Here is a 27,666-nt window from a genome sequence, read left to right on the forward strand (position 1 = left end):
TATAGTGAGATGAGAATATCCAGCAGATGAACTGTCTGACATGCACTATACTCTCACCTGGGGTTTATTCTCACCCGCTGAACTACTGGCTGCAGCTCTGGGCAGAGAGTGTGTGGTCACGTGATTTGCTTTTTTAGCCGTGTACTAGACTGAACAGAGAACTTTTCAGAATCGCTAAATGAAACGCTGGTGTATTTCCCGTGATTTCTCTGCGCCTCCCTTGCGTTTCTTTTCTCTGACTCTCGACTATTTTGACAAATACACACAGACGACGCACGCTCACACGGAGTCCAAAATAGGAGTTTGTGATTGGGCCAGCCCAATGTCAATACCGAAAAGAGCCAATGGGCTGCAGAGTGTCACATGGGCTGGCCCGGTCTGTCTGTTGGGGGAAAAAAAGCATCTATTTTCAGAGAGTCACAGATCACAGCAGCGTCAATTAATAAGGCAGAAAAAAAAAACGATAGGCTGCTAAGCCTTTTATGGGCCGATCAGATCATAAGACGATGATCAGCCCGGCCCAAAAAGTACGTCGGCCCACCGGGAAAGTGCCGGGTCTGCCAGATGGCCAGTCCGCCCCTGCACACAGTTAATGTTGATTAATAAAATAAAGATAAATAATAAAAGCAATGTGTCAGAGAACCTTAAATAAATGTATAACTCAACAATGAAACATCAGACGTAGCTAAAAGATCTTACATTGTCAATCAAATAAACTTAAACAATTGAAAAATGCAACAAATATTTGTTTCTGCCCGAACCACCAAACTAAATGTAAAAAAAAGGTGCTTAAGTTGCACACTAGTTTGGTCATGTATAAATATCATTATAACCATATTGCATAAATATTATTGTCACTATAAGCCTACATCATGCTGACGATCAAAAACACAATGTCATGATATCTCCTGCGCTTGTCTTCTGACCGAGTGCATCTTAAAATACATGACTGACACCCCTCATAGAGCTTGAGAAGTAGACATTCTTTATCATTTGTAAAATAAAGACTTGCAGGTTAAGGAAACAGCATATGAGGAAGTTGCCGCGGGCCGTGGTGCAGATTTAAAGTTTTTAAAAAAGTATATTTATATGGACAGATGGGTAACTACATAGAATAGACAGGAATATATTGATCTGTGCTCCGCCGCATGCTGCAGAGCGCAGACAGAAAGGCAAATGCCTTTCTCCTGTGGACCCGCGCGTAAAAAGGAGGTGTGACTCGACTATTCTTACAAATACACACCTACGTTACACCGAGCCCAACATGGAAGTTTGTGATTGGGTCAGCCCAATGTCAATAAAGAAAAGAACCAATGGGCTGCAGATTATGTCACACGGCCCCTCTGTCCGGAAAAGAAACATCTTACTTTCAGAGCAGGACAGCTCACAGCACCGTCAATCACATAAGGCAGAAAAACATGACAGCCTGCTAAGTGTTTTATGGGCCGATCAGATCATAAGAAGATGATCAGTCCGGCCCATAAAGTACGTCGACCCAACGGGAAACTGTCCGTTCTCCCCGTGGCCACAACAGGGAAAAAAAAACTGTGTTCATTTTTTTTAACATGTCAATTATTTTAAATTAATCGCATGCGTTAACGCGTTAATTTTGACAGCGCTATATATATATAGGTGAGGCAGTGGCGCAGTAGGTAGTGCTGTTGCCTCACAGCAAAAAGGTCGCTGGTTCGAACCTCGGCTCAGTTGGCGTTTCTGTGTGGAGTTTGCATGTTCTCCCTGCTTTTGCGTGGGTTTCCTCTGGGTGCTTCGGTTTCCCCCACAGTCCAATGCGTTACAGGTGAACTGGGTAGGCTAAATTGTCCATAGTGTATGAGTGTGTGTGTGAATGTGTGTGTGGATGTTTCCCAGAGATGGGTTGCGGCTGGAAGGGCATCCGCTGCATAAAAACTAGCTGGATAAGTTAGTCATACTGCTGTGGCGACCCCGGATTAATAAAGGAGTTTACACCTTTTCAGAAAACCTGTTTTTAGTGCTAAAAAACGGACATTAAATTGCAGAAATTTCCAGGAATTTAAATTTCCAGTAAATTTCTGTAATTTTTCTGTAATTCTCTTATCTTACAATAAAATTCTGTAAGTTAACGGCTGTTATTTCACATTTTTACAGCACCCCAGCTGAAATATAATAACAAATAAAATAATTTTTTTTACAGTGTAGCTTATAATAACCGTTAAATAAACATAATAATAATAATAATAATAATAACATTAATAATAATAATAAACAATATTGTGTATCTTAAAGTGACTGTGATTTACAACTTAATATGCTATGTTGCTAAAATCCCTGTAAATTAAAACTAGCGCACACTTTTATTTATTGGGTGAACAATCAATGGAGAAAAATAATCCACTGAAAACAAAATGTTTGTTTTGGTAATATTCAATCCAAGTCTGACCATTTATTTGGAGCAACTTAACGTCATTTTGACTCCATTGGACACAATAGCTGCGTCCCAAATGGCACACTTATGCACTTAAGGCTGGTTAATACTTATGCATTGAGTGATCTCCGTAACCCATGGCACATGCCTTGCTTGTAGTCATGCATTTATACTTCTGCATTCTGTTTTTGTTGCTCTGCAATAACACTTACGAAATGCTAGCTGGCAGTAGGTTATGTAATGTTTCACTGTATCAAGTTTCTTCATGGGTGTTTTTTTTTTCTGAATGCTACCTTATTGTACAAGTAGCTAAAACTTGCTCATTCAGAGGTGGGAATCGGCGGACGCGCAACAACTTTAATCATAAGGTATACACGAAACAAGTTTCCATGTTGAACTCCTTTGTGGGACTTAACATTTGTAAACACTCGCTCCATCTGGCCCGTGGCTTTCAGCACCGCCCACAATTGTCACAGCTACCAAGCTGACCAATCACAGAGCTTGCGCTATGCGCCGTTGCAATGTTAAGTTAAATTTTTTGAGAGGTGCACTTCAGTGTGAGGAGGGGCATGCGACCGCACGAAGGCTATGCCAGACGCAGAAGGATAAATCAGCCTTTACACAGTCCACAGCATAGTACTGTATATGTATGTAGTGTCGTCACAAATGCAACACTAATGTTTTTTTTACTAAGCGGAAATTCAAAACTTTTACCTGATGACATTTGATGGGTCCCAAATTTGTAAAATAAATAACTAAACTACCAAATAATACCTGCCATGAGTATAACCGCATTGACCATCGGGAGGAACTATAGTCACTCTTGTAGGAGAATTTTGCCTTCACAATCCAAAATAAATAAAGTTAGTGTAGAAAGATCAGTGTAGAAAGCTCCGCCCCTTCCTCTACATGAGCAAAGCAGCGACCGTTGAGTGCGTGAAGTGTTCAACATTCCACACTTCTTTTTCTTGATTGAATAAGTGCATCATCCAGGTAATTAAAGTGCACTTGTGAATACAATACCTAGACAATATGACATGGAATAGTGCATAAGTATCTGATATCTGATGCACTTAATATTATTAACCACACTTAATATTCTTAGCCCCTCTTACCATTAGTTTGCTTTGAGGGAATGATGAACAAAGGTAAAGCCCCGGCCCCTACTTAATATTCCGTTTCAGTTGGAAGTACCTCAACTTCTAATTCTCGTGGACTTTTAAAAACATATTTGTCCAGTATCAAAAGCTGCAGTATTAGCGTATGTACCCCATCACTCCTCTCCAAAAACAATTGAAGCATTTCCTCTGTAATTGAGCAAATACAGGTGAAAGCAAATGCGGCCGAGAGAGAGCAGCTGTTGAGGTGCGTCTGGTAAATTGAAGTTGACGTAGCTAAAATGAACACATGCACAAAGAGAATGGAACATAATCGCTCTGAGCACATCTAGCAGCGATTCCAACGCAAGCTGCTGACACAAGCAATCTTACATCACACCACCACAAGATTCGTATGAAACACAAGGCTGGACTTTAATGCGAGAAATCGATGGTGTTCCAATTAACTGACAACTTCATTTTTTGGGGTATGACACGAGTGGTCTGGAGCACATGCGATCATACGGCGGATGCAGTGTCGCAGCAGGAGCCCTTTGGAACAGTAAGATTTAGGCTTCCTAATAGCGTGGGGATAATAGTCGACTCTGCTCCACCCTATCAAACCCAAAGCCTGTGTGATTTCTCCTCCGCCAGCCGCTGTTTACACAGAACATTCGGTGAGATGTAGCTAGGCAACCAGTCAGCCTCTGCCATCTCTCTTTCTTCCTCTTGAGAGGGAGCTTATGTGGACTTAGCTCTAGAGGAACAGTGGCCCTTTGCAGCAAAGAAGGGAATTACCATGGAAAACACTGGATTGCGGCCGCACACAAAGGGCAAAACAGGGAGTCTGACATGGCAGAGTGATCCTGCAGTGTGGAATAGACCCACATCATTAGTCAGTGTCCATTTTTTGTGCGTGTCATGAGCTACTACATCTCCAGGATACACACAGTTAAAAAAAAAAAAAAGTTCCATATTGATATCGGTGGTTCCAAGATGAACTTTTCACATCCATAGAGCCTTTCCATTCAAATAATGCAGAAATGGGCAGTTTAAGTCATTAAAATGTTCTTCACTCTGAGTAATAAATGGTTCTTTTTGTTGACTGAAAGACAAAATTGGTTCTTGTAGGGCAGGGTGATAAAATTGGTATCCATTTATTGACAGAACATCATTGTCAATATCTATTAAAAAATAAAAAATTAAAATTTGGTATGTAGTTTCGGTATGAAGCACTATAGTTGTATTCAAGTGTGGCTGGTGAGTGCGCACCTTGGAAGCAATGCCAATAAGCTTAGGGTGTAAGTTTGTCATTTCCAATAGATACACATGACTTGCATGAAAGTGGTGCTTTTTCCAATGATTTTCAAAAAATAATTTTGCAAAATAGCCGATGGTCGGCTGGTTACGAGAGACGCGAGACATAGTTCTAGGTTGCCTGGTTACGAGAGACATTTTCTATGAAAAATGGTGAAGGAATCCATGTGCTCGCGCTGGTCACTTCAGTTCAGAATAACAACTCCTGAAAGCATGTGCCGTATAGCAGCAGTGAGCAGATTGTAAATTTAAAAAAAAAGGATGTAAGGATGTCGCCAGAGTGGCTTTTTGGTTTCTTTTCTTTTGCATCCCAGCCACTAACTCTCCATCTAAAAGAGTTTTTAGCAGAGGAGATAATGTAGTCATTCAAGTTCACAAGTTGTAATGTTGCAGTATGTATTTGAATAATAATGGCTGGTTTCTTTAATTGAAATCTCAGATTTGATTATCATTATTTGTTTTGTGTTCAGAGTTTGAGGTGTACTGGATCAATATTATTCACACATTACAGATGTTGATCTGTTTTTACCATTGCACACACGTTGTAACATTTTATTTATTAAGTTTAACTTTAACACTTATGTTTATTTAATTATAAAGAGATCAGATATTTTGTTTAAATATTTTAGTTTTTACTTTTAAAAAATATTTGCCTTAATAATGTTGGTAAATTAAAATAGTGGTTAAATTTCTAAATCCTAATATTCCTGAATGTATTGTTAAAAAATACTTAATAATTATCGATATCAAATTATATGAAACATGATATTGTGGTATGTATATGTATATATGTGTGTATATATATATATATATATATATATATATATATATATATATATATATATATATATATATATATATTATATATATATATATAATATATATAATATATATATATATATATATATATATATATATTTTTTTTTTATATATATATATATATATAATATATATATATAATTTTTATTATAGTTTTTTTTTGTGATATCGCTCAGTCCTAGGTTCTTGTATGGCACCTTATTAAAAATGAGGGTCTCAGTAGAACTAAAAAAACTTGCATTCATTTCATATAGATTACAAAACCAAAAAAAAAACGTTTGTTTTCAAGTGTAGTTTGTTCATTTAAAAGTAGAGATTTCAATCTTTACGTGGATATATTTCTTATGGCTGTGAAGCAAGTATTCGCTGAGATTCCAGTGCGTTTGTTGACCTCCAAACTGTCATAAAAGCACACGACTGGTCCAAGCTTTTGCCTTGGAGAAACATCAGTCTACAGCGATCGATGATTGGCTCCTGTACTTGTAGGCGGGGCTTCATTCACCATATTGAACATTACATTTGTCCCCATTCAAAAAATACGAGTGACATGTCTTGTGTGTTCTTTAGTCTCTATTTAAAGTCAGTCAGAAGTCAGGTTTCAGCAACCAGCACTTTTTAAAATGTATTCTTTTTTTTTTTTTAACTCATGTAATTTTTTTAACAAGGGTAAGTAGATGATGTCAGAATTCTTATTTTTGTATGAATCTTTTGTGGAATGATGGTTCCATTGATGTTAAAATGTCTTTAAAGAACCAACAATGCCAAATAAAATCTAACTAAAACCTTTCCATTATTGTTCTTAAAGGTTCTTGGAACCATCAACAGCAGTAAAGAACCATTATTTTGTCTTTTTTTTTTTTTTTTTTTTTTTTAAGCGTTCATGTTAGGCACCAGACTTTTTGACCTTTTGAGTGAACTTTTGATTCTTTGCTTGTCGTTCTCTTTGGGAGCTGCTAGGTGACAGAATGAGCTGCTTGTAGCTTAAAGCATTAACTCAACCAATGCCATCTTGCCTTGCCAACTGTCATGAGTTTAACTCTTAAACCTGATATATCCAGGAGGGATGACTGAGACTGTATCTGGCTGAGTTTGAGAGTCTAAGTTCAACACTGAAGAGTTTAATCTGGTCTCTTCTTCTCAATTTGACAGGATAGAAAAGCACAAGTGCATCAAACAGCTCAAAACCAGCTGAACAACCAGGAGGATAACTTGATGAAGCCATATTAAGTGCGAAGATGTCTCCTTAAATGTAAAAGAGCAACAAAAAATGTCTAAATTTTAATTTGTGTGATCTTTTTTTCTTCTTTTTTTCATTTTAAGCAACAAGCAAGCATTTTATCCTGGCACCATTTGAAGGCCTAAATCAACCATGAGGCAATCCCAAAGAACACAGGTCTACAGTGCCATCTAGTGGACAACAAAAGAACAGCAACGTAGTTCAACAATAAACGGTTCTTTTGAAACGGTTCTTTAAATCATTCGTCTGAACTGATTCTCAGCGCGTTTTTTGAGGTGAGGTAGTAAACTTCGAGGTAAGGCAAAAATCGTTAAACAAAGTCTAGAAATATGTCTAATAAAAAAAAACACTATGGTGAGAAAGGGAACATCAATGAACATTTAAAATGCCTTGAGAGACATCTGTTTGTATCATTAGCAAATATTTCACCTCAAAGCAAGCTTGTTATATAAAGAAGCCACACCAGCGAAGTTTTATAGAAACTTTGTCCACTTTTATTTCTTAAAACATCTTTATAAAAACACAAATATAAAATGAATGGGTAGTTCCACTGTGAATTTTTTGTTTTTTGTGTTTTGTTTGTTTTTTACATAGGTAATCTGCACATTACAAAGCCACTTTCTATGAAAAACATGATATATAATTGCAATTTTCTTTTAACACAATTTCTGAAGAGTAAAATCCAAAAAGGGTCAGAAAAGCTAAAAAAAAACAAGGCAAAAGTAAAAGTTGTAAAAGAAAACAATTAGAAAGTAAAACAGAAGAGCACGAGTCAGCTTGAGAAAGGAAAAGTATCACTGTATGTGAGACTGTGACAAGAAAAGAGCGGTAAAGGAAGAGGTGATGGGAATGACAAAGAGAATAAGTGTAAAAAAAAATAAAAAAAAGAGTGAAATGAGGGAAAGACTGGTGTGTCTGCTATTTGAGAAGGGCTCGATAGAGCAGTTGTGAGTGGCTGGTGCTTTTCTCATTCTCTAGACAGAAGAGCAGATCCCTGAGGTTTACACGCGTGATGCGCTGGCGAGTGAACTGCCTCGACGCTCCTGCATTTAAGCCCCCGGATGCACTCGCGCACAAACCTGAGCCCTGCCAAAACACACACACAAACTTTCACAAACTCGATCAACATTTGAATACTCAGGTTGGGAAATGATTTCTATGAATAAAATATAAATCCAAATACGAAATGAAAAAGTTATATAGAAATATTTGTCATATTCATAAAATTGTGCTTTTTCCAATATAGACAAAATAAATCTAATATGATCATAATAGTATTATAACATGCTATTAAAATAATACTAAATATAATCTAAAATAAAAATAGTACTTTCAGTTTTTAATTTTTAAATATTTTTTACAGCATTTCTTTAAATACTATGAATAAAATTTGATAAATATATAAAATACTAAATGCAGATTCTTTCTCTGAAAAAGTAACCATAGTATAAAAATATATTTATCATGAAAATAAAGAGCATAAAGCAGAATTTCTTTTTATTTAAAACTAATTCATTTTCTCTGAAAAATGTTAATAGTACAAAGTTAGTATAAATAAAGACTAATAAACTGCTATGAAATATAAATATTTTTATAGATTTTTATAAATAAATGAATACAACTATAATAGTAATTTATTACATAAATGAGCTAATATAACTACGATCTTACTTTTGAAAAAAAATTGAATTAACTATATTTAATTATGTAATTCAGTAGAATATGGTATATGATATACTATACACTCACCGGCCACTTTATTAGGTACACCTTCCTAGTACTGGGTCGGACCTCCTTTTGCCTTCAGAACTGCCTTAATCCTACATGGCATAGATTCAACAAGGTACTGGAAATATTCCTCAGAGATTTTGGGCCATTTTGACATGATAGCATCACACAGTTACAGCAGATTTGTCGGCTGCACATCCATGATGCAAATTTCCCATTCCACCACATCTCAATGGTGCTTTATTGGATTGAGTCCTGGTGACTGTGAAGGCCATTTAAGTACAGTGAACTCATTCTCATGTTCAAGGAACCAGTCTGAGATGATTTGCGATTTGACATAATGATGCTTTATCCTGTTGGAAGTAGCCATCAGAAGATGGGTACACTGTGATCATAAAGGGATGAACATGGTCAGCTACAATACTCTCAGGTAGACTTTGACATTGACAAAATGCTCAATTGGTGCTAATGGGCCAAGAAAATATCTCCCACACCAACACCAGCAGCCTGAAACATTGATTTAAGGCAGGATGGATCCATGCTTTCATGCTGTTGATGCCATATTCTGCTCTACCATCCAAATGTGACAGCAGAAATCAAGACTCATTAAACCAGGCAACATTTTTCCAATCTTCTATTGTCCAATTTTAGTGAGCTTGTGCAAAATGTAGCCTCAGTTTCCTGTTCTTGGCTGACAGGAGTGGCACCCGATGTGGTCTTCTGGTGCTGTAGCCCATCTGCCTCAAAGTTTGACGAGTTGTGCGTTCAGAGATGCTCCTCTACGTACCTCGGTTGTAACAAGTGGTTATTTGAGTTACTGTTGCCTTTCTATCTGCTCCAACAAGTCAGGCCATTCTCCTCTGAACTCAACAAGGCATATTTGCCCACAGAACTGCCGCTTTCTGGATATATTTGTCTTTTTCTGACTATTCTCTGTAATCCCTAGAGATGGTTGTCCATCAAAATCCCAGTAGATCAGCAGTTTCTGAAATACTCAGACCAGCCTGTCTGGCAACTGCAGCAGATCGTCTTGACCATGTCTACATGCCTGAATGCATTGAGTTGCTGCCATGTAATTGGCTGATTAGAAATTAGCGTTAATGAGCAGCTGGACAGGTGTACCTAATAAAATGGCAGATGAGTGTACATGTACAACTATGTCAAAAATAAATCATCTGAAAATGTCTATGCATTACCATGCTTTTACTCCATCCTATCTGCCTGTTTGTGAAAATCTGAGACCCCTGAAGCTCAACCTGACATCTCATACCTGCCCAACAGGTGCTAAATATTAAAAGGGGCCACAGAAGGGCAGCAGACCGCCATTCAGTACCTCTGTGTCGATCCCGAGCGAAGGAGAATCTGGTTTTCTTTTCTTTCTGGGTCCGATGGCCGCCAACGCCGTCAAGTTGGCGTCTCTCTGTCGAATCTGAGCCAGTTCTTGTTGCTGCATCTGTAGCCACACACACAAACACACTCGCATCAGCTCTGACCCATAATCAAACACAATGGTCCTCTGACTAGATAAACATGTGAAGTGTGTCATTTCACCTCTTTGGCCTTCTGTTTGAGCCGCAGCTGCTCGGGGTCCTCTTGTCGCGAGCGTGACTGCGAAATATAAATAGCAATTAGAGACGATCAACAGTCCAAACACACTCAGACATTTGCTGGGATCAGATGAAAATGTAAAAATTGAGGCTGTCAATTGATTTAAATATTTAATCATGATTAATCTCAGCCTTTTTGCCGTGGGTAATGCTGTAATGCGTGCAGTTCCTGCTTAAGGAGAGAGACAAAAGAATGAGTAATTATGCTGTACTGCAATTTCGGAAATGAAAGATAAGTGCATATTTAGACATCGGACAATTTATGCAAGTGCTCTTTACGCGCTTAACCAAAAACGCACACACACAAACAAACAAGCGTCACCTGAATAATGCTCTTTTCACACTTGCAAATGGATTTTATAACAAAGTCTCCTTTGCTCACAAGGCTGCGTTTATTTGACCAAAAATATGTAAATATTAGAATCATCTTTCACTTTTTTATATTTGTAACTGTGATAAATTAATAATTTTAAAAAGTATAATTATTAATATATTAAATAATTTATTCAATTACAATTATATGTCATTTATTCCTTTCTTAAGAGTCACATAAAATGTTTTTACAGTTTTTTTCCCAGTTGCTCTGCTATATTTCTCAGATCAGAATTGAAATTTTCAAAAGAGTAAGTTACTTTCTCAAAACAATGCTTACAAATAGCAAAACACTCTCAAACTAAATTTCTGGGTCAATGAATGTGTCAGTGCCAGAATATTTCAGAAAATTTCTAATGAAAAGTCCTTGTGTACGGATAAGACAGTCACATTACTTATTAGTCATGTTTTCAATATAACTCATATATCCATAATTATATTTTTATTCGTTATTTGTTTATTTATTTATTTATTTATTTTGCTGTTTGTACTGTGATTTGTTTACATCGTGTCACTGTGATACAGAAAGGAAAAGACAGCACTGCATAGCACAAAGAAAAAAATTAAACTAAAGTAGAAATGTGAACATGGGAATCTCCTTTGAGATGCACCTTCATTAGAAGACAAGACTCACCTGAGAGAAATTTACTAATTGTAGACAGATTCAGGAAAAAAGTCTAATGTAAATGTACAAAAAATGCAGCATGACAAAATATTATGACAACTTGTTCAGCCATTTCGCATGTTAAGACCTATGCCCTGAACAAGATGTTAAATGTTGTGGCGGTGAGACTATTCAACAGAGACCAAAATAATGTCATGCTGACCAAAATATATAAGCAATTGATAATGTAGGAAAGAGCAGAGAACTGCACATAATCATTTGCATGGATGTACAAAAGCATTGTGCAAAAGTGACACAATGATGTGAAGATTGAACAGGAAGTTTAGAGAATTTCAATTCTGATCTGAGAAATGGACCACAGTGACTGAGAAAAACTAAAACGCTGATTCTTAAAAACATTTATGGCTACAGTTGGTCCCACTTTATATTAAGTGGCTTTAATTTATTATGTACTTACACAGAAATTAATCATTTGTTACAATTTTTGTTTTATGATTTGCATTTTTAATGAATCTCATGATAAACTACATGTTTTGTGGAGAGTAGCAGTTTGGTACTGGCCAAGGCCATAGCCTGATACATTGTAGCACTCTTAGTCAGGAGTTAGAAATCCACAGCAAGATCTTTTCTGTTCCACCAGTTATGTATCGTTTTTGAAATTTGGCACAAATTGAGTGTACGTGCACTGAGAGGTATAAAACTGTCTGTTGAGAAAACTGGTCTCACTCTGTGTGTGTTTTGTGTGTGTGCGTGTGCGTAACAGGTGTCATCCTCCAGGATTATTTTTAATAAACTACTCTTGCTTATCTCTAACCCTTGTCTGACTGAAGTCATTTAGCAGATTTCCACATGTTTTATTTATGATTGACTAAATACTTGCATGTAACTACATCTTTATTTACATTATTGACCATCCCTTACACCTTAAGGGCACCTATTTTACCCCATTTTCTAGATTCAAGATGCCTCTTTTGTGTCTCCACGTACACTCTTGAAGCGTCGTCTTTTAAATTTGTACTGACATGCAGCTGTGGTGAGAAAGGCCGTAAAATTACTGTAAATCATAACAAACATGCTCTGTTTCAAAAACATTTTAAACTTGTAAAACCTTTTCTTGATCACATTTGATGACTGATGATCACAGCAAGCTGAACAGATCTTTTAATCGCAGTTGCTTTGCGCACGCCCTGTCTTGTTGATATGATTATATTAGAATTAGAAAACTTTATTGTCCACACCTGTGGAATTTATTTTTTGGCCTCCCAGACATCACAAATACAAAAACACAGAGCACAAACACAAAACTTCCTCCACCACAGATTACCAACACACAACCCTAGACATACAATCTACTTCTTGGTCATTTATTCAGTATGGTAATAGCAGACGGTATAAAAGATTTCTTAAAACTATTTGTTTTTGCGGTACTCTGTATCGTCTACCAGAAGAAGGCTTTTCAAATTCATAATAAAGAGGACGTGAGGCTTTCTGTCTGGTCTGGTTTGTATACAGTTCCACAAGCTGCTTCTCGGGGTCAATTATGATCTTTCTAGCCATATTAACAATCTTTGCAAGTTTATACTTGCTTCTAGCTCCAAGATTTCCGTACCAGCAAGAAATGTTATAGGAGATAATATTTTCAACCAGACTGGTATGAACTTTCCTCAGAATACCCTTACTAACATTAAAACTATTTAATTTTCTTAAAAGAAAGTCTCTATGTTGCCTTCTTGTAGATATAGTCTGTGTGTTCACCAGGGAGGGATTTGGATCCTATTTTAAGGTCAGGACATTTAAAAAAAAATGTCTTTATATCACCCCAATGTGACTGTGGATACACTATACACACAACTCTGTCCAAACAGATTACAAAAGATGATTTTCATCATAGGTGCCCTTTAACCTGCCCATACCACCAAACCGGTCCTAACCCGACCCGTATCCCACCTCAATAGATGGTTTGCAGTACATTATGAACACATTTAGTACATTGTATTTATTTTTTGATGCATGTACATAGTAGTTAAGACCACCGAATATAAAGTGGGACCCTATATTTAAATCATCTTAGTTGTGTACATGTATAAAGATGTTTTTTACTGCTGGCCTGCATTCCTCTGCTTATTATTACTATTACTGTTATTATTATGCATAGTATTACATTTTTGTAGGCAATAGTATACAACCAAGATATTTTTCAGCAACATTTTGATTTCTACAGTTCTGCTGTGCAGCATCTTATCAAAGTGTCAATTTAGTTTTAAATGAATTGTTGAGGCTCTTAATTAATAGCTTATTATGTGACATTTAGTTGTGTACAAACAAAATATCCATTTCTTTTCAAGGTAAATAAACATATCAAAAGTATGTTCACCATTAATGGTTAACTGTTATGAATAAAATATAATATAGAAAAAAGATCAGCCTTTGATGTACATTCTAGCTTTAATTAAACAATTAATTATGACTTCTGTCAACATACTAATAATTTGCTGCTTATTACAGTTTTTCTCAGTGGCTTTGGTGCGTTTCTCACAACACTGTTTACATTTGCACAACAGTTCATGCATTTCTCAAAACAATTAGTACAAACTGCAAAACCCAGTAGATAACCTGCAAAAGTGTGTCACTTGCCCAAAATGGAGAGCTCATTCCTCAAAAGCAAGTATTGATGTTAGTGTCATAAAGATGAAAGTCCTGACACCATTATTTATGAACAAGATAGTCAAATGGCTTTGCCATGTTTTCATTATGGCAGTTTACTCTCTACAATTTTTTTCCAATGCGAAAAAGTCCGATTTTCGTGACACTTCCTAAAAATGCTAGAGACAGCACTATGTACTATTTGCATTAGTACTTGTCATTTGAAAACTACAGTAAAATTAGACATCACAGCATTTAGTGATGTATCTGAGTACAAGACATTTTTACTCTGTGCATATACTCTGCATAATGTTTTTACAGCATTGTGCAAAAGAATAAATACCCCCTTATTTACAACAAACATAAACTTCCTTTGGGTAGAGCTGTGCACAACTTTAAACAATATCGCAGTGCATATTGAAACTGAACCTACAATATACAATTTAGAAGATATTTTCAGGAAGCTTTCCATTTTTTTTAAATAAAATTAGCTTGAAAAATTTTGACAACTAGTTCAACATTTGTGTATGAAATGACTCAAGAACTGAAATGAGGACTATTAGTTTTATATGGAAAGACGATTCAGCATTCACAAGTTTAGTTCATTTTGACTGACATGACATAAGCAAATGATAATGTTATAAAGCAGCAGAGAGTTGTATGAAAGTAATTGATGCATGTCCAAAAGCATTTGCAATTTGTTGGAAGGAATGAGAAACTGCTACTATGGTGTGCATAAAAGACTAATTGTTTTAAAAATGCATGAACTGTTGTGCAAATGTAAATCGTGTTGTGAGAAATGCACCAAAGCGACTGAGAAAAACTAATATGTATTTAAAATAAAGGTAGTGATTAGGTTTAGTAACTAGGTAGAATGAGACGAATAAACAGTCAATATCTGAATAATAGGAAGCTAATAAGCCACTACTTAATAGTGAGAATTGGTACATAATCTTAAGTGTTACCAAGTAAATAATAATAAAATTGTGACAATGATAGCACTTTAGTATGTGACCAAATATATGCCTTATCCATCAATCATATCATCTGCCTAAAATTAACCCTTCTGGCCAATTTAATTACCATTAATAAGAAGTAAATTAAGAGTTGAGGCAAAAGTCATAGAGAATGTTTTCCCCTAACAGAAGTGTTGCAGTGATAATATTTCAGTCATACCGCCTAGCCTTACTTGATGATAAATGTATGAGTGAAATATAAAATTTGCAATGAAAATCGTTCATTTACTTTGTGTCGAGTTCCACATGGACACTAGCTATCAGTATTTGAATGTATTTATTATTATTCATATACTTCAGTTCACGAAGAGGCAAAGTGTTTAAATAAGCAGCACTCAGAGCTGCTACTGCCAGATGTGGAACTGGACAAAAGAGAAGCGAAACAAGAGAGGCTGATATTCCACATTAAGTCTATCTCTGTGGGAAAAAGCCTCCAGTTGTGCACACAGCAAAAGATTCACATGCATCAACACCACACACACACACATCTATATATATATATATATATATATATATATATATATATATATATATATATATATATATATATATATATATAAATATTATAATATTATAATATTTAATATTATATTAAATATTATATTATATTATAATTTATTATTATTGTTATTATTTTTAAAAACTCTTATAATCCTAAATATGTCCATTTTCATCAATTTATATACATGAATTTTGGGGTGGCTCAGTTGCTCTCTGGTTCTGGTTTCCCCCACAGTCCAAACACATGCTGTATAGGTGAATTACAATAAATATTTATTATGGCCTGAACTACAAAACCCTATTTAAAACAGTATAAGGTTTTGCTTAAGTTGCACACTAGTTTGATTATGTATAAATATCATTATAACTATATTGTATAAATATTATAACTATAGGCTTGCTGACAATATAGGCATGCTGACAATCAAAAACAAAATAACATGACTGTCTTCTGACCGAGTGCACCTTTAAAGACATTAATGGCATTCATAGAGCTTGAGAAGCATACTGTGCTTTATGATCTATAGAATTTGTAAAATAAAGATTTGCGGTCAGGAAACAGCATGGGAGAAAGTTGTCACAGGCCGTGGTGCAGTTGAAAAGTTTTTAAAAAAGTGTGTGTGTGTGTGTGTGTGTGTATATACAGTACACACTGCATATATAAACCATTTCAATGTAGTGATGTCATTGGCCCATGAATATTTCCTGCTAATCAAACTATTTCAGAACTGTAACGAGAAGCAATTCAATCATAACTTAATGTTAAAACCGCTATCTTAACATTACTTACTAATATGTGGCTCTTTTTGGATTTTTGGAAGCTATAGAAATTAAAAATGTATAACAGGAAATAAGTTGGGACCATTGTTTTTGTTTACATCCCTCAAAATGGTCTATATACGTCTGCAGCGTGTAGCAGATCGGTGGCTGTTGCACAGACAAACGCCTGCACACTGCTTCTGCTCTCCACATGTGCAGAAACACATGTAAAAACATGAGTAATTGGCAGTTCATTCACATTGATAGAAAAGTGAGTAACTTCTATTTTAACTAAAACTAGAGGTGTGTGTTAAATGTGCATCACACAGTAACAAATAATCATATTTCAGTCATTCAACACAAATACAAGTATTTGTGTACTTTCCTCATATTTTTTGCTTGCTTGACATAAATTCCATTATACAAGTCATGTTTCAGATGCAACAAAAATGACTTTGAATTGGGAAATGAAGTATTATGTCCAAAACTAATTATTCAAATTATCAATATACAAATCAGTAATACACCTCTTGACAGGTTGGGCAAAAAGAACCAGATCTTAAGAGTCATTTAAAGTATAAAAACCTACAGTTTTACACTTTGTTGCCACAAAATTTTTTTTTACGCGAGTTTGGAAAACAGAACATGCACTGAACTTCAATCAATGATCAGAACCTCTGGCCAATGGTGGTATTAGATCTGTGTAAGAGAGTGCAAGTATGGCCGGAGGTGGTTTACTAACCTTAGCTGCCTTCATTAAAATTTCTCTCTCCTGTTCCTCTTTCTTTTGTTTCTCCAACTGGTCGAGTTGCTCAAAGAACTTGAGCTGAGCGCGAACATCCTCCACCTGCTCGTACCGACTATCCTCCTGCACACATCCATCATTGACATTACACACGGGCTCAAAACAAACACAGTGAAGAAAGTCCACAATGACCTTTGGAATTATGAAACTGACATATCAAGAGTGTTAAGAAACGTAAACGTGTTATGAAAGTTATCAGTACAAATAATGCTGAAAGCAAGTACAAATCTTAACTAAAGGCTCGGATGGGTCGGCAAACCTGCCTTGTAAGTCATGTTTTTTTGCTGGGCGATCAATGAAACTTTCTCTAGTAGGTTTTGCAGTCTTTGTTGAGTGGCGTGAGAGACGATGTTCACCACTTCGGGACCCAGATCTGTCACTCCAAACCTTTGGCCTGACAACAAACAGGACAACAGCTATCAGCTCTGGTAAAGTAGTACACATTTTGGTCGAACAGAATGTAAAAGTCTCACCTATCTCTAGTATCTTGTGCTGTAGCATACTGGCAGAGAGGAAAGCTTCGTCCTTGCAGGACCGCGTAACTGCACCGACCAGCTCTGAGTTTGTGGCCAGGATTCGAGCGCTCTCCTCAGAAAGATTAACGCCCGCCATTGAGGCCACGTCATTTATGTCGTCATCATCCCTGTACATTGACACATTTTATGATTAAATTTAGATTTTCAAGCTTGATTTAATTCTGGTATCAATTTAAGATCAATGAATTGGGCTTTGAACAGTTAAAGTTTCACGAAACCCTTGTTATGTTAAAAGATTTGCATGTGTTGAGCATCAGTTAAGACAATGTTAACACCTGTCAGCTTTAATTGTGGGGAAAACTGGATAATTTTGAGCTTTTGTCAGCTAATTTCAGCTTCCGGATTTAAAATGATTTTTGGAGCGTGATCAAAATCGGAGATTTTCCGACTTCTTAATTATTCATGACTGCATGTGCTTTCCAAAGGCAAGGCAGACCTGCCAGTGCGAAGCTGTGAGATCCTACGTTAATGGAAGAGACCGTGTCCACGGACCCATGCCACGGGTCGTATGTGTTTGTTTCCATGATCCACGGAGTTTGTTGTATGTTTTTCTCTGCGATCCTGTCAGGGCTAGCAAAGCTTTTGTGTGGACCAAGCATTTTTGTCGTGAGAGCAGTACGAGAATTGGAGAATGGTGGACGTTGTCTTTTATCAGGAGTTTGTTCACATTTAGACACATCACCGTGCTGTTGTGTTTGCCTAAATCCTCTAGATTACCAACAGGGCTAATGGTTAAAAAGACAGGGAAAGAGACCTGCTGCACTGAGTCTGCATTCAGACCTGGAAATTGAGGGAAAAGTCCTCATTTATAGTGTTTATATAAACACGATTATCTTTATAATTATAGAAATTGTAGTTGCTTGTATTTGAAATTACGAATAATAAATGTAGCAGGGCATTAAATTACTGTTTATTTCTTTGCATGTAAACTATAAAATTATGCATCTCCTCACGGTTTGTCTCATTTTGTGAGCTAACTGACAACACAACAGTTGTTCGCTCCACTCATTCTCCCCTGCTCTGTTGGCCACGCCCACTCCTGCCCTTAGATCGCAGAGCTCCACGACCATTACAATGCATCTTTTGAGAAAATTCTGAGGAAAACCTGAACCGAAAGTGGGGGGTGTCATGACCCTTTAAAGGCAAAATTATTAGCTCTTTAAAATAGGGCTACACGATGTTGGAAAAATCAAGTGAGTAATGTGTATTTACATAGTGCATTCATCGTGTATGGCCATACACCCAAAGTGTGTCATGAGAGGGGGTCTCCCCACTCCACCACTAGTGTGCAGCATCCATTTGGATGATGCGACAGCAGCCACAGGAAAACAGCGCTAGTGTGCTCACCACACACCAGCTATAGATGGAGTGGAGAGACAGTGATAGAGCCAATTTGGTGGATGGGGATGATTGGGAGGCCATGATGGGTAAGGGCTTATGGAGAGAATTTGGCCAGGACACCAGAATTACACCCCCTACTCTTTACGAGTAGTGCCATGGGCTTTTTTAATGACCACAGAAAGTCAGGACCTCGGTTTAACATCTCAATCGAAAGATGGCGCTCACTGACAGTATAGTGTCCCCTTCACTATACTGGGACATGAGGACTCACACAGACCGCAGGTTCAGCACCACCTGCTGGCCTCTCTAACACCACTTCCAACAGCAACCTAGATTTCCCATGTGGTCTCCCATACAGGTACTAGCCAGGCTCAGCCCTGCTTAGCTTCAGAGAGTACACGGTTCTGGGCTGCATGGCTGTGGCAAATCTAACCTTGCAATATATATATTTTTTCTACGATATATATTGTGATATGATTACAATTTCACTAAATGTGGTAAACTATTGGGAAAGAATTAATAATTTTAGATTGACTGGGATAATTCTGTAGGGGAGTGCATATGCATAACATATAAGAAACAAGCACGGATAAATTCAATTAAAAAGTAAAAATTATATAAACAATGTTTTATTGTTTTTTGAAAACTCAAACTGGATTCAGGTAGGGATGCTCCGATTAGGATTTTTGCAGCCGATACAGAGTACCAATACTTTGTCATGGTGATCGGCCATTACCGATTCTGATGCTTCATGCTAATGTATAAAGCACATTTTTTCTGAGTAAGTGAAGATCTCGCCTTACCTACTGTAAGTGAATAAATGAAGAGTGCTGCATTTAATCTCTTAAAAACGTTTTACTGTATCTTCACACCGAAAGTGGCAAGAGCGTCAAAGTAGCCGGAAGTCATTCGTTTTCAATGAGAGCTGGCAGCGATAGGCAACAAGCAGTGCGCCGGATCTTCGCCAGTGTGGGCGTCGAATAGAGTTGAAATCAAGTCAACTTCATGGTAATGAGCTATGATGCGGTTCAGCGACAAGCAATTGGAATGAAGAAGTCCACCGCTTGAGAGGAGTCCAGAGAACACAGTCACTGTGGTTTTGACCACAGTTGTTCCCAAGTGTTTGATTATTGTGGTCGCCGGATTTCCAATTATTTTCAATGTTTTCTTACAGGGAAAGCATAGTATTTGTTTTATAAACAATTCAATAGTTTATTGTTATAATTTTTTCAAAGTTAAAACAGTACAATTTCTTAGACCTACATGCTTTTAAAACACTCACACAGTCTCAGGCCTCAATAAACACTTGGAAATGCTCAATCATAATCCAGACTCAACATTGCGTATACTCACGATGTGACTATTGCGAATGTTCACGTTGCGATATGTCGATGCTAAACGATATATTGTGCAGCCCTACTGTGAAATTTTAACCAAAAATGACATAATCTGTCATTATTTACCTTTTTGCATTTCTTCTGCTGAACACAAAAGTATTTTGAAGAAAGCTCAAAAACTGTTACCACTGACTTCAATAGTATTTGTTTTTTTCTACTACTGAAGTCAATAGTCACAGGTTTTCAGCTTTCTTCAAAATATCTTCTTTTGTGTTTAACAGCAGTAAAAAATGTATTAGGGTTTAAAACATGTCAAAAAAGGTTTGAAACAAAAAAAGAAGGCGAGTAACTGATGACAGAGTTTTCATTTTTGGGTGAACTCGCTCTTAAATACTTAAAAAAAAATTCCAAGTGATGTTTAACAGAGCAAGCAAATTTTCACAATCTTTCCTATATATTTTTTTCTTTTGGAAAAAGTCATTACAAAAATTGTTCTACAAAAAGTGGTTTTAAAATTTTAGTATATATAAATTTTAAATAGTCAATAATATGAGCCCCTTAAGAAAGTTTTATTTGTTCATTTGGCTACAGAATAAACCACTATTGTTCAATTATTTGTCTAATTATCCGAATTATAATAATTATATTGCCTATAGATAAACTTTACTGCAATTCTTTATTTCCTGTAAAGTGATATACCAATGGATTGCGCATCTATGGCAAATGCTTCGGACAGTGTTGTTCAGCCTCCCTGCTATTTGAAATGTGTATGGTGCGTGTGGAAGATTCACTGTATTTATATTTTTTTTCTTCAAAATAAACAAACCTGAAAGTTCCTCCAGCTCCATCCTTGGCTTTATTCTTTTGAGCAGCCACTAAATTGACAGAGCTATGAACCAGTTTAGTGCTGGCCATCACACCCTGCTTCAGTGGCACTAGGAGACAGAGAGGTGTGTGTGTGTTAGATTATGAACTATGTTATAAGGCAATGATAGATGTGATGCACTAATCAACACTCTCACCTGTCTGGATCTGTTTGAGCTGTAACTGAGGCTGACCCACCACTATGTGGCTGTGAGGTTGACCCCTGAGCGTGACCATCGGGGTGGTGGTTAGGGTGACCTGAGGGGGCTTCACTATTGCCCCCTGTTGCGGAGACTGCAACACCTGAAACGTGACAATGAATGCACTTTTGTAAAAGCAGTACGAATGTTTTCAGATCGCTATTGTAAATGACTTTCCTTTTTGAGCCAACACTGCATAATCTATCTTGCATTCCATTACATGAATTGATTGTGCATGTTAGCTTTTAAATATTCATTAATATATGCAAACAACAACAATAATTATAGATTAATATAAATTTAAACTATTTTACTAATACACTTTTTTCATGAAAAATGTAGTTTTTTGTTTTTGCATTTTCATGTACTTAGAAAGAGCATCTTTATTTATAAATTGTCAAATAAACAATTAAGTTTTCATATTTCTGAATAAATAGATGTGCGAGATTAAATTGTATTATTGAGTATAATTGTGTTACATAGGTGTATACATTTTCATGTAGAAATAATATGAATGAGCAATACATAAAACCAAATGTGCTGGCACACAATTTCAAATGAAATAATTAAAACAAAAAAAATTACAAACAATTTAAGTATAAAATAAATTGAAATTCATATAGCTTTTAATATAAACAATATTTATTCTAAATGTCGAGCCATTAATTAAATGTTAGAATTTATCTTAAATATTTATTATTATTTTATCACACACACACACACACACACACACACACACACACACACACACACACACACACACACACACACACACACACACACACACACACACACACACACACACACACACACACACACACACACACACACACACACACACACACACACACACACACACACACACACACACACAGCTTTCCACAGGTTTAAAATAAACTGTACTTGGGGATTGAAACACATCTTTTACCCACATCACATAAATGGTCAACCATAGGAATTGTATACGACAAACAAAAAAACTATGTGATTTTAACTACATTTTTGTTTATTATGACAGTTATACAGTTATATTTTCGTGCAGGAAAAAGTCTTATTTGTTTTATTTCGGCTAGAATAAAAGCAGTTTTTAATTTCTTAAAAAACATTTTTGGGACAAAATTATTAGCCCCTTTAAGCTATTTTTTTTTCGATAGTGTACAGAACAAACCATCATTATACAAAAAGTGTTTCAGATTATACTTTCTTGAATACTGGTCATTTTTATAGGTTCTATGGTCCATAAACACACAAACCATAGACAAATAAAATCTATTCAGCGAAATCTTTTGAATGGTTCATTAAAAAGATCCAGCACTTAAAAGTCGTCTTATGTACAAAAAAAACTCACAGTTTTATACCCTGTTGTCAATCATCAATATTGCACACCAATAAAATGCATACACTGTATTCTTTAGTATTAACTGACAGCACAGAGCGACTTTCAGCATGAAACTATGCACAAATAAAATCAGCGAAGAGTAAGACTAAACACTTTAGCTTTAGCAGTAATGTACTGTTAGCATTAAAGCTGCACTCAGCAATATTTGAAAAACCATTCTGACCACACTGTTGCTCCCAATCCCAATCCAGCCAATCAGAATTAATGAGTGTGTCTAATAACTAAATCAGAGATTTCAAAAAGTGACAAGGTTTGTATTCATGTAGGTTTGTTTCAACATCAAATATCATCAACATCAATTGTAAAAACAAAATTCTCAGTGCAAACCAGCGGTGTCATTGTGCCTGCAGTAAATGATGCATGTGGAAGAGTGTTTACCAGAGAGGCAGTCTGACTGGAGTTGCTGAGGGCTGGCTGGGTGAGTGTACGAGGGGCTGCGGTGGTGCCTCCAGCAGTGTTGGGACTGGTCAACACCACAGTGGGTGAGTGGAGGGCCTGGCTCTGCTGGATGAAGGCCGTAGAGTCTGGAGTGAGCTGTCGCAGAGCTGGAAGACTCCTCTGTGGAAAGAGAACAATCATTATGGGCAACAAATAAGGCTGTGTGACATTGACAAAAAAAATCTCAATAAGATTCTGATAACAACAATTAAATAATATTCTGAATAAATAAATATAGGCATGAAACTGCCAAAGTGGCAGAAAGCACCGTTCTTTTTAATGAATGATTGACTCAAACACTGAAGTGATCCTCTGAGATAAACAAATGTTCTACTCAGGCTTTGTTAGAAATCATTTTCATTAATAAAACAGGTAATAATCTAAATATATTGTGTCTTAACTCTCTCAATATTAACGTCTTATTTGTTATACTGTAAAAATCAATTATCACTTTTCCAATTGTGCCATCTCCGGTAAAACTGCACACATCATTTCAATGTGCTATTACTTCATTATCATTTACTATAAATATACAGTAAGAAAAACAAAACCCTGTATTTGGATTTTTTGCTTTCAAAATATTTAGAAATTATTGGGTCAAACCATCTACATTCTTATAGGATGGGGAAAGATTTTAAACTCTTAAGATGTATCTGTATGCAGCTCACACTTTCTGATCAACAATTGTATAACAATTCTGGTTTTATTAAAGTCTATAAAACCCCTAGCAACAAAACACTCCTGTTAACCTACTTTTAGTTGGTAATAAATCATTTCAGGTACAAAAATGCAAATAAAAACAAAAATCATTTAATCAGCTACAGTCATCAGAACTAAACAAGAAACTTATAAACTAAGAAAATAATAAAAATAATATAAATATTACCCACTTATGTTATATAAATATTATATAAGTGGATTAAGAGCTGCTCAATCATGATCAATATGCTCTGTGTGTGTGAAATTAATCCTGGTTTGCTCCTAAATGATTTTCTACAATTACTGGACACTTAGGTTAATTATTCATTTAATAAGAGTTAATCACACTTTAAGTACCTGGGTCATGCACCTGTAATACAACTATGTGCATAAATGGATTGAATTGTGTGTCCTTGAAGATTTAAGAACTGTAATATCTGTACCTTAAGGAAAGGCACTAGATAAGGCTGAGGAGAGGAGTTGAGCTCTTTGTAGAGCCTGCTGGTGAACTCCTCTGCTTCAATCTTCCCTTCCTGAGAAGAAAAAAACACAAATGAAAAATAAGTTCAAAACACTGGGGTCAAAATACAAGAAAAAAAAACTGTTTGTTTTAACCTAAAGAGAAAACATTTAGGACTGAAAAGTGCTTACAGAAATTTGAACAAAACGCTAATTGGAAACAAAACCATTATTAAACCATTAAAATCACCACTACATACAGTTAAAGTCAGAATTATTAGCCACCTGGAATTATTAGCCTCCCTGTTAATTTTTTTACCCATTTCTGCTAACAGAGGGAAGATTTTTTTCAACACATTTCTACACATAATAGTTCTACACATAATAACTCATTTCTAATAACTGATTTATTTTATCTTTGCCATGATGACAAAACATAATATTTCATTCATTCATTTTTTTTTTCGGCTTAGTCCCTTTATTAGTCAGGGGTCGCCACAGCAGAATGAATTGCCAACTTATCCAGCATATGTTTTACACAAGCGGATGCCCTTCCAGCTGCAACCCATCACTGGGAAACACCCATACACACTCATCCACACACATATACTACAGACAATTTAGCTCACCCAATTCACCTATAGCGCATGTCTTTGGACCAGAAGGAAACCCACACAAACACCGGGAGAACGTGCAAACTCCACACAGAAATCCAACTGACCCAGCCGAGACTCGAACCAATGACCTTCTTGCTTTGAGGTGATCATGCTACCCACTGCACCACCACATAATATTTCACTAGATATTTTTCAAGATACTAGTAGTCAGATTAAAGTGACATTTTAAGGCTTAACTAGGTTAATTAGGTTAACTGGGCAGGTTAGGGTAATTAAGCAAGTTATTGTATATTGATGGTTTGTTCTGTAGACTATCTATATAGCTTAAATGGGCTAATAATTTTGACCTTAAACTTTTATTAGCTTTAAAGTAACTTTATTTAGCTAAAATAAAACAAATACGACTTTCTCCAGAGGAAAAATATATTATCAGACATACTGTGAAAATGTTCTTGCTCTGTTAAACATAACTTGGGAAATATTTAAAAAAGAAAATAAATCAAAAGGGGAGCTAAAAATTCTTCAACTGTACATAAACATTTAAAGGGATAGTTCACCCTCCACTTCTTCCAAAACTTTTTAAGTACTGAAGAGTTCTGGAAACTTGCATCCATAGACTTTCATAGTCATCCTATCTCCTTTTATATTGTTTACAACAGTAGTTCTTATCTAAAACGTGGCAGATTAATTCTTCTTGTTATAAATATTTATTACTGTCAGCCAATTTAAACATTATAACTAGTTTGAACATTTACACTGTACTGTGATGAAAGGTAACAAATAAACAAAACATCAACGTTTAAACTAAAATGTGCTTATAAAAGTGAATTAAAATGGCACTGTTCTTAAAAAGTGAAAAGAAAGCTGCTGTACTCAAATGTAAAGTATTAACAAATAGTAACCTATTCATCAAAACCTGGAAATGTTCCTTGGACCTCATAAATATAGGCTATATGTCATCATTTTCATATATAAACTCATTTTGATGCATTTTATAATATGTTGCATGTAAATATGACTTATTTGCATATCTTTAAAATCTAAACATTAACTTGTATTTTAAATATATGAATTGGAAATATATGAAATTAGATCTGCTTACTGCGCGTTAGAGTAGGATTTGTGTGTTAGAAAAGCAAATCAATAAACTTGACCTGTCACCACTGGGATATTAAAATACGAGATATGCCCCCAACAACTGTTACAAATATGAGGAAGAAACTAGCTTCAAATGATAGAATACATAACAAACATTAAAAAAATTGAAAATAAAATAAATGGTTTTGCCTATTAAAAACAATTTACTAATCATATCGTTATCGTACGCGTTAAAGGGTTAAAAGTGTGTTCTTTTTTACTTTAATTATTCAGCGATTCCTCTGCGTACCACTAGAAAGAAGCCTGCCACTAGGTGTACACGTACACGTACACGTACCACTGTTTGAGAACCACTGGTTTACATAAATGTTTCAAATAAATGCTGTTATTTCAAACTGCTAAACAAATTATTATATTAAATTAGCATATTAAATTAAATTAGAGTAACACTGGAGTTATAGCTGTTAAAAAACGTTATATTTAAAAATAAATGAAAACTGTTATTGTAAAGCGAAATAATATATAGTTGTCTTTTGATTATCATGCTTGTTTTGAATGAGATATTGGTAACACTTTATTTTAAGTCACAATTCATGCAATTAACAAACCATTAACAAGACTATTAGCTTGATAAACTGCTACTTAGCTGCTTATTAATAGTTTGTAAAGTAGTCGTTGAGTTTAGATTTAGGGGCGGATTTGGGATGTAAAATAAAATCCAACTAACATATCTAAAGTAGAAAATAGATGTATATACAGTTGAAGTCAGAAATATTAGCCCACTGTTTATTTTTTCCTAATTTCTGTTTAACGTAGAGAACAGTTTTAAAACATTATATATTTAATAACTAAATTATAGTAACTGATTTATTTTATCTTTGCCATAATGACAGTAAATAATATTTGACTAGATATTTTTCAAGACACTTTTATACAGCTTAAAGTGGCATTTAAAGGCTTAACTAGGTTAATAAGGTTAACTAAGCAGGTTAGGGTAATTAGGCAAGTTATTGTATAATAATGGTTTGTTCTGTAGACAATCGAATAAATATATAGCTTAAAGGGGCTAATAATTTTGACTTTAAAATGGTGTTATAAAAATTTAAAACTGCTTTTATTCTAGCTAAAATAAAACAAAAAAGACTTTTCCAGAAAAAAATTTTTATCGGACATACTGTGACAATTTCCTTGCTCTGTTAATTAGGGAATCATTAGGGAAATATTTAAATAAGAAAAAAAAATTCAAAGGGGGGCTAATCATTCTGACTTCAAATATAAGTAAAATATGAAATACCTACTAATATAAAGTTAATGTCCTAGTAATAGCCAGTAAAAAAGCTAGTAGTCAATAGTGTCAATTACTAAAAACTTAAATGTTACCAAGATTTTTCGTCAAGTGAATGTTATCTAATTAATCAATTAAGTCAAAACATTTGCACTAATGTGTATAAACTGAAGAGCAGACAATGAAGCACTCATTTAACAACCTGCAATATAATTCAGTTTAGTTCAACTGCTGTGCACAAAAAAGTCTTTAAACAATATTAAAATAGCCTTTAAAAAATAAATAAAAAGATTTCCACCAAATCAAAACCATGCAAAATCTCTTGATACTCACCAGCAGGTTCTTGACCAGCTCTTTAACGTTGGCGACAGTCTCTGACGACTGCTTACCGCTAGTGGCTAGCTTTATCAGCGTAGACAAGAAGTTCCTACATTTCTTTACATTCTCCATTGTCTCCTAATAA

The 27,666-nt window shown here is 35.5% G+C and overlaps 1 protein-coding gene, 1 long non-coding RNA gene and 1 other non-coding gene across 4 annotated transcripts in view; 2 read left to right on the top strand and 1 right to left on the bottom strand.

Annotated features, from left to right (window-relative positions):
* The window catches only part of LOC147834808 (uncharacterized), a 37,974-nt gene extending 31,055 nt beyond the window's left edge, over positions 1–6,919 (top strand). Inside the window, exon 5 of the transcript XR_015502588.1 lies at positions 6,787–6,919. This is a non-coding gene — a transcript (uncharacterized LOC147834808). The remainder of the gene's footprint in view (positions 1–6,786) is intronic.
* LOC147841777 (uncharacterized) overlaps positions 1–27,666 on the top strand; it is a 384,887-nt gene that overhangs the window by 45,354 nt on the left and 311,867 nt on the right. The window lies entirely within an intron of this gene.
* Positions 7,346–27,666, bottom strand: part of taf4a (TAF4A RNA polymerase II, TATA box binding protein (TBP)-associated factor) — a 33,395-nt gene continuing 13,074 nt past the window's right edge. For both annotated transcript variants that reach the window (XM_087273587.2, XM_087273586.2), the window contains exons 5-15: positions 27,537–27,659; positions 24,188–24,277; positions 22,986–23,165; positions 21,167–21,311; positions 20,971–21,079; positions 17,404–17,573; positions 17,194–17,324; positions 16,868–16,993; positions 10,154–10,210; positions 9,936–10,055; positions 7,346–7,960 (exon numbers count right to left, since the gene is read on the bottom strand). In XM_087273587.2, the coding sequence (XP_087129713.1) occupies positions 7,793–7,960; positions 9,936–10,055; positions 10,154–10,210; positions 16,868–16,993; positions 17,194–17,324; positions 17,404–17,573; positions 20,971–21,079; positions 21,167–21,311; positions 22,986–23,165; positions 24,188–24,277; positions 27,537–27,659 (1,419 nt within the window). In that variant the 3' untranslated portion in view covers positions 7,346–7,792. The remainder of the gene's footprint in view (positions 7,961–9,935; positions 10,056–10,153; positions 10,211–16,867; positions 16,994–17,193; positions 17,325–17,403; positions 17,574–20,970; positions 21,080–21,166; positions 21,312–22,985; positions 23,166–24,187; positions 24,278–27,536; positions 27,660–27,666) is intronic.

The sequence above is a fragment of the Danio rerio genome, chromosome 11 (assembly GCF_052040795.2).
Source record: "Danio rerio strain M-AB ecotype USA chromosome 11, GRCz13ab, whole genome shotgun sequence".
Taxonomy (NCBI): Eukaryota; Metazoa; Chordata; class Actinopteri; order Cypriniformes; family Danionidae; genus Danio; species Danio rerio.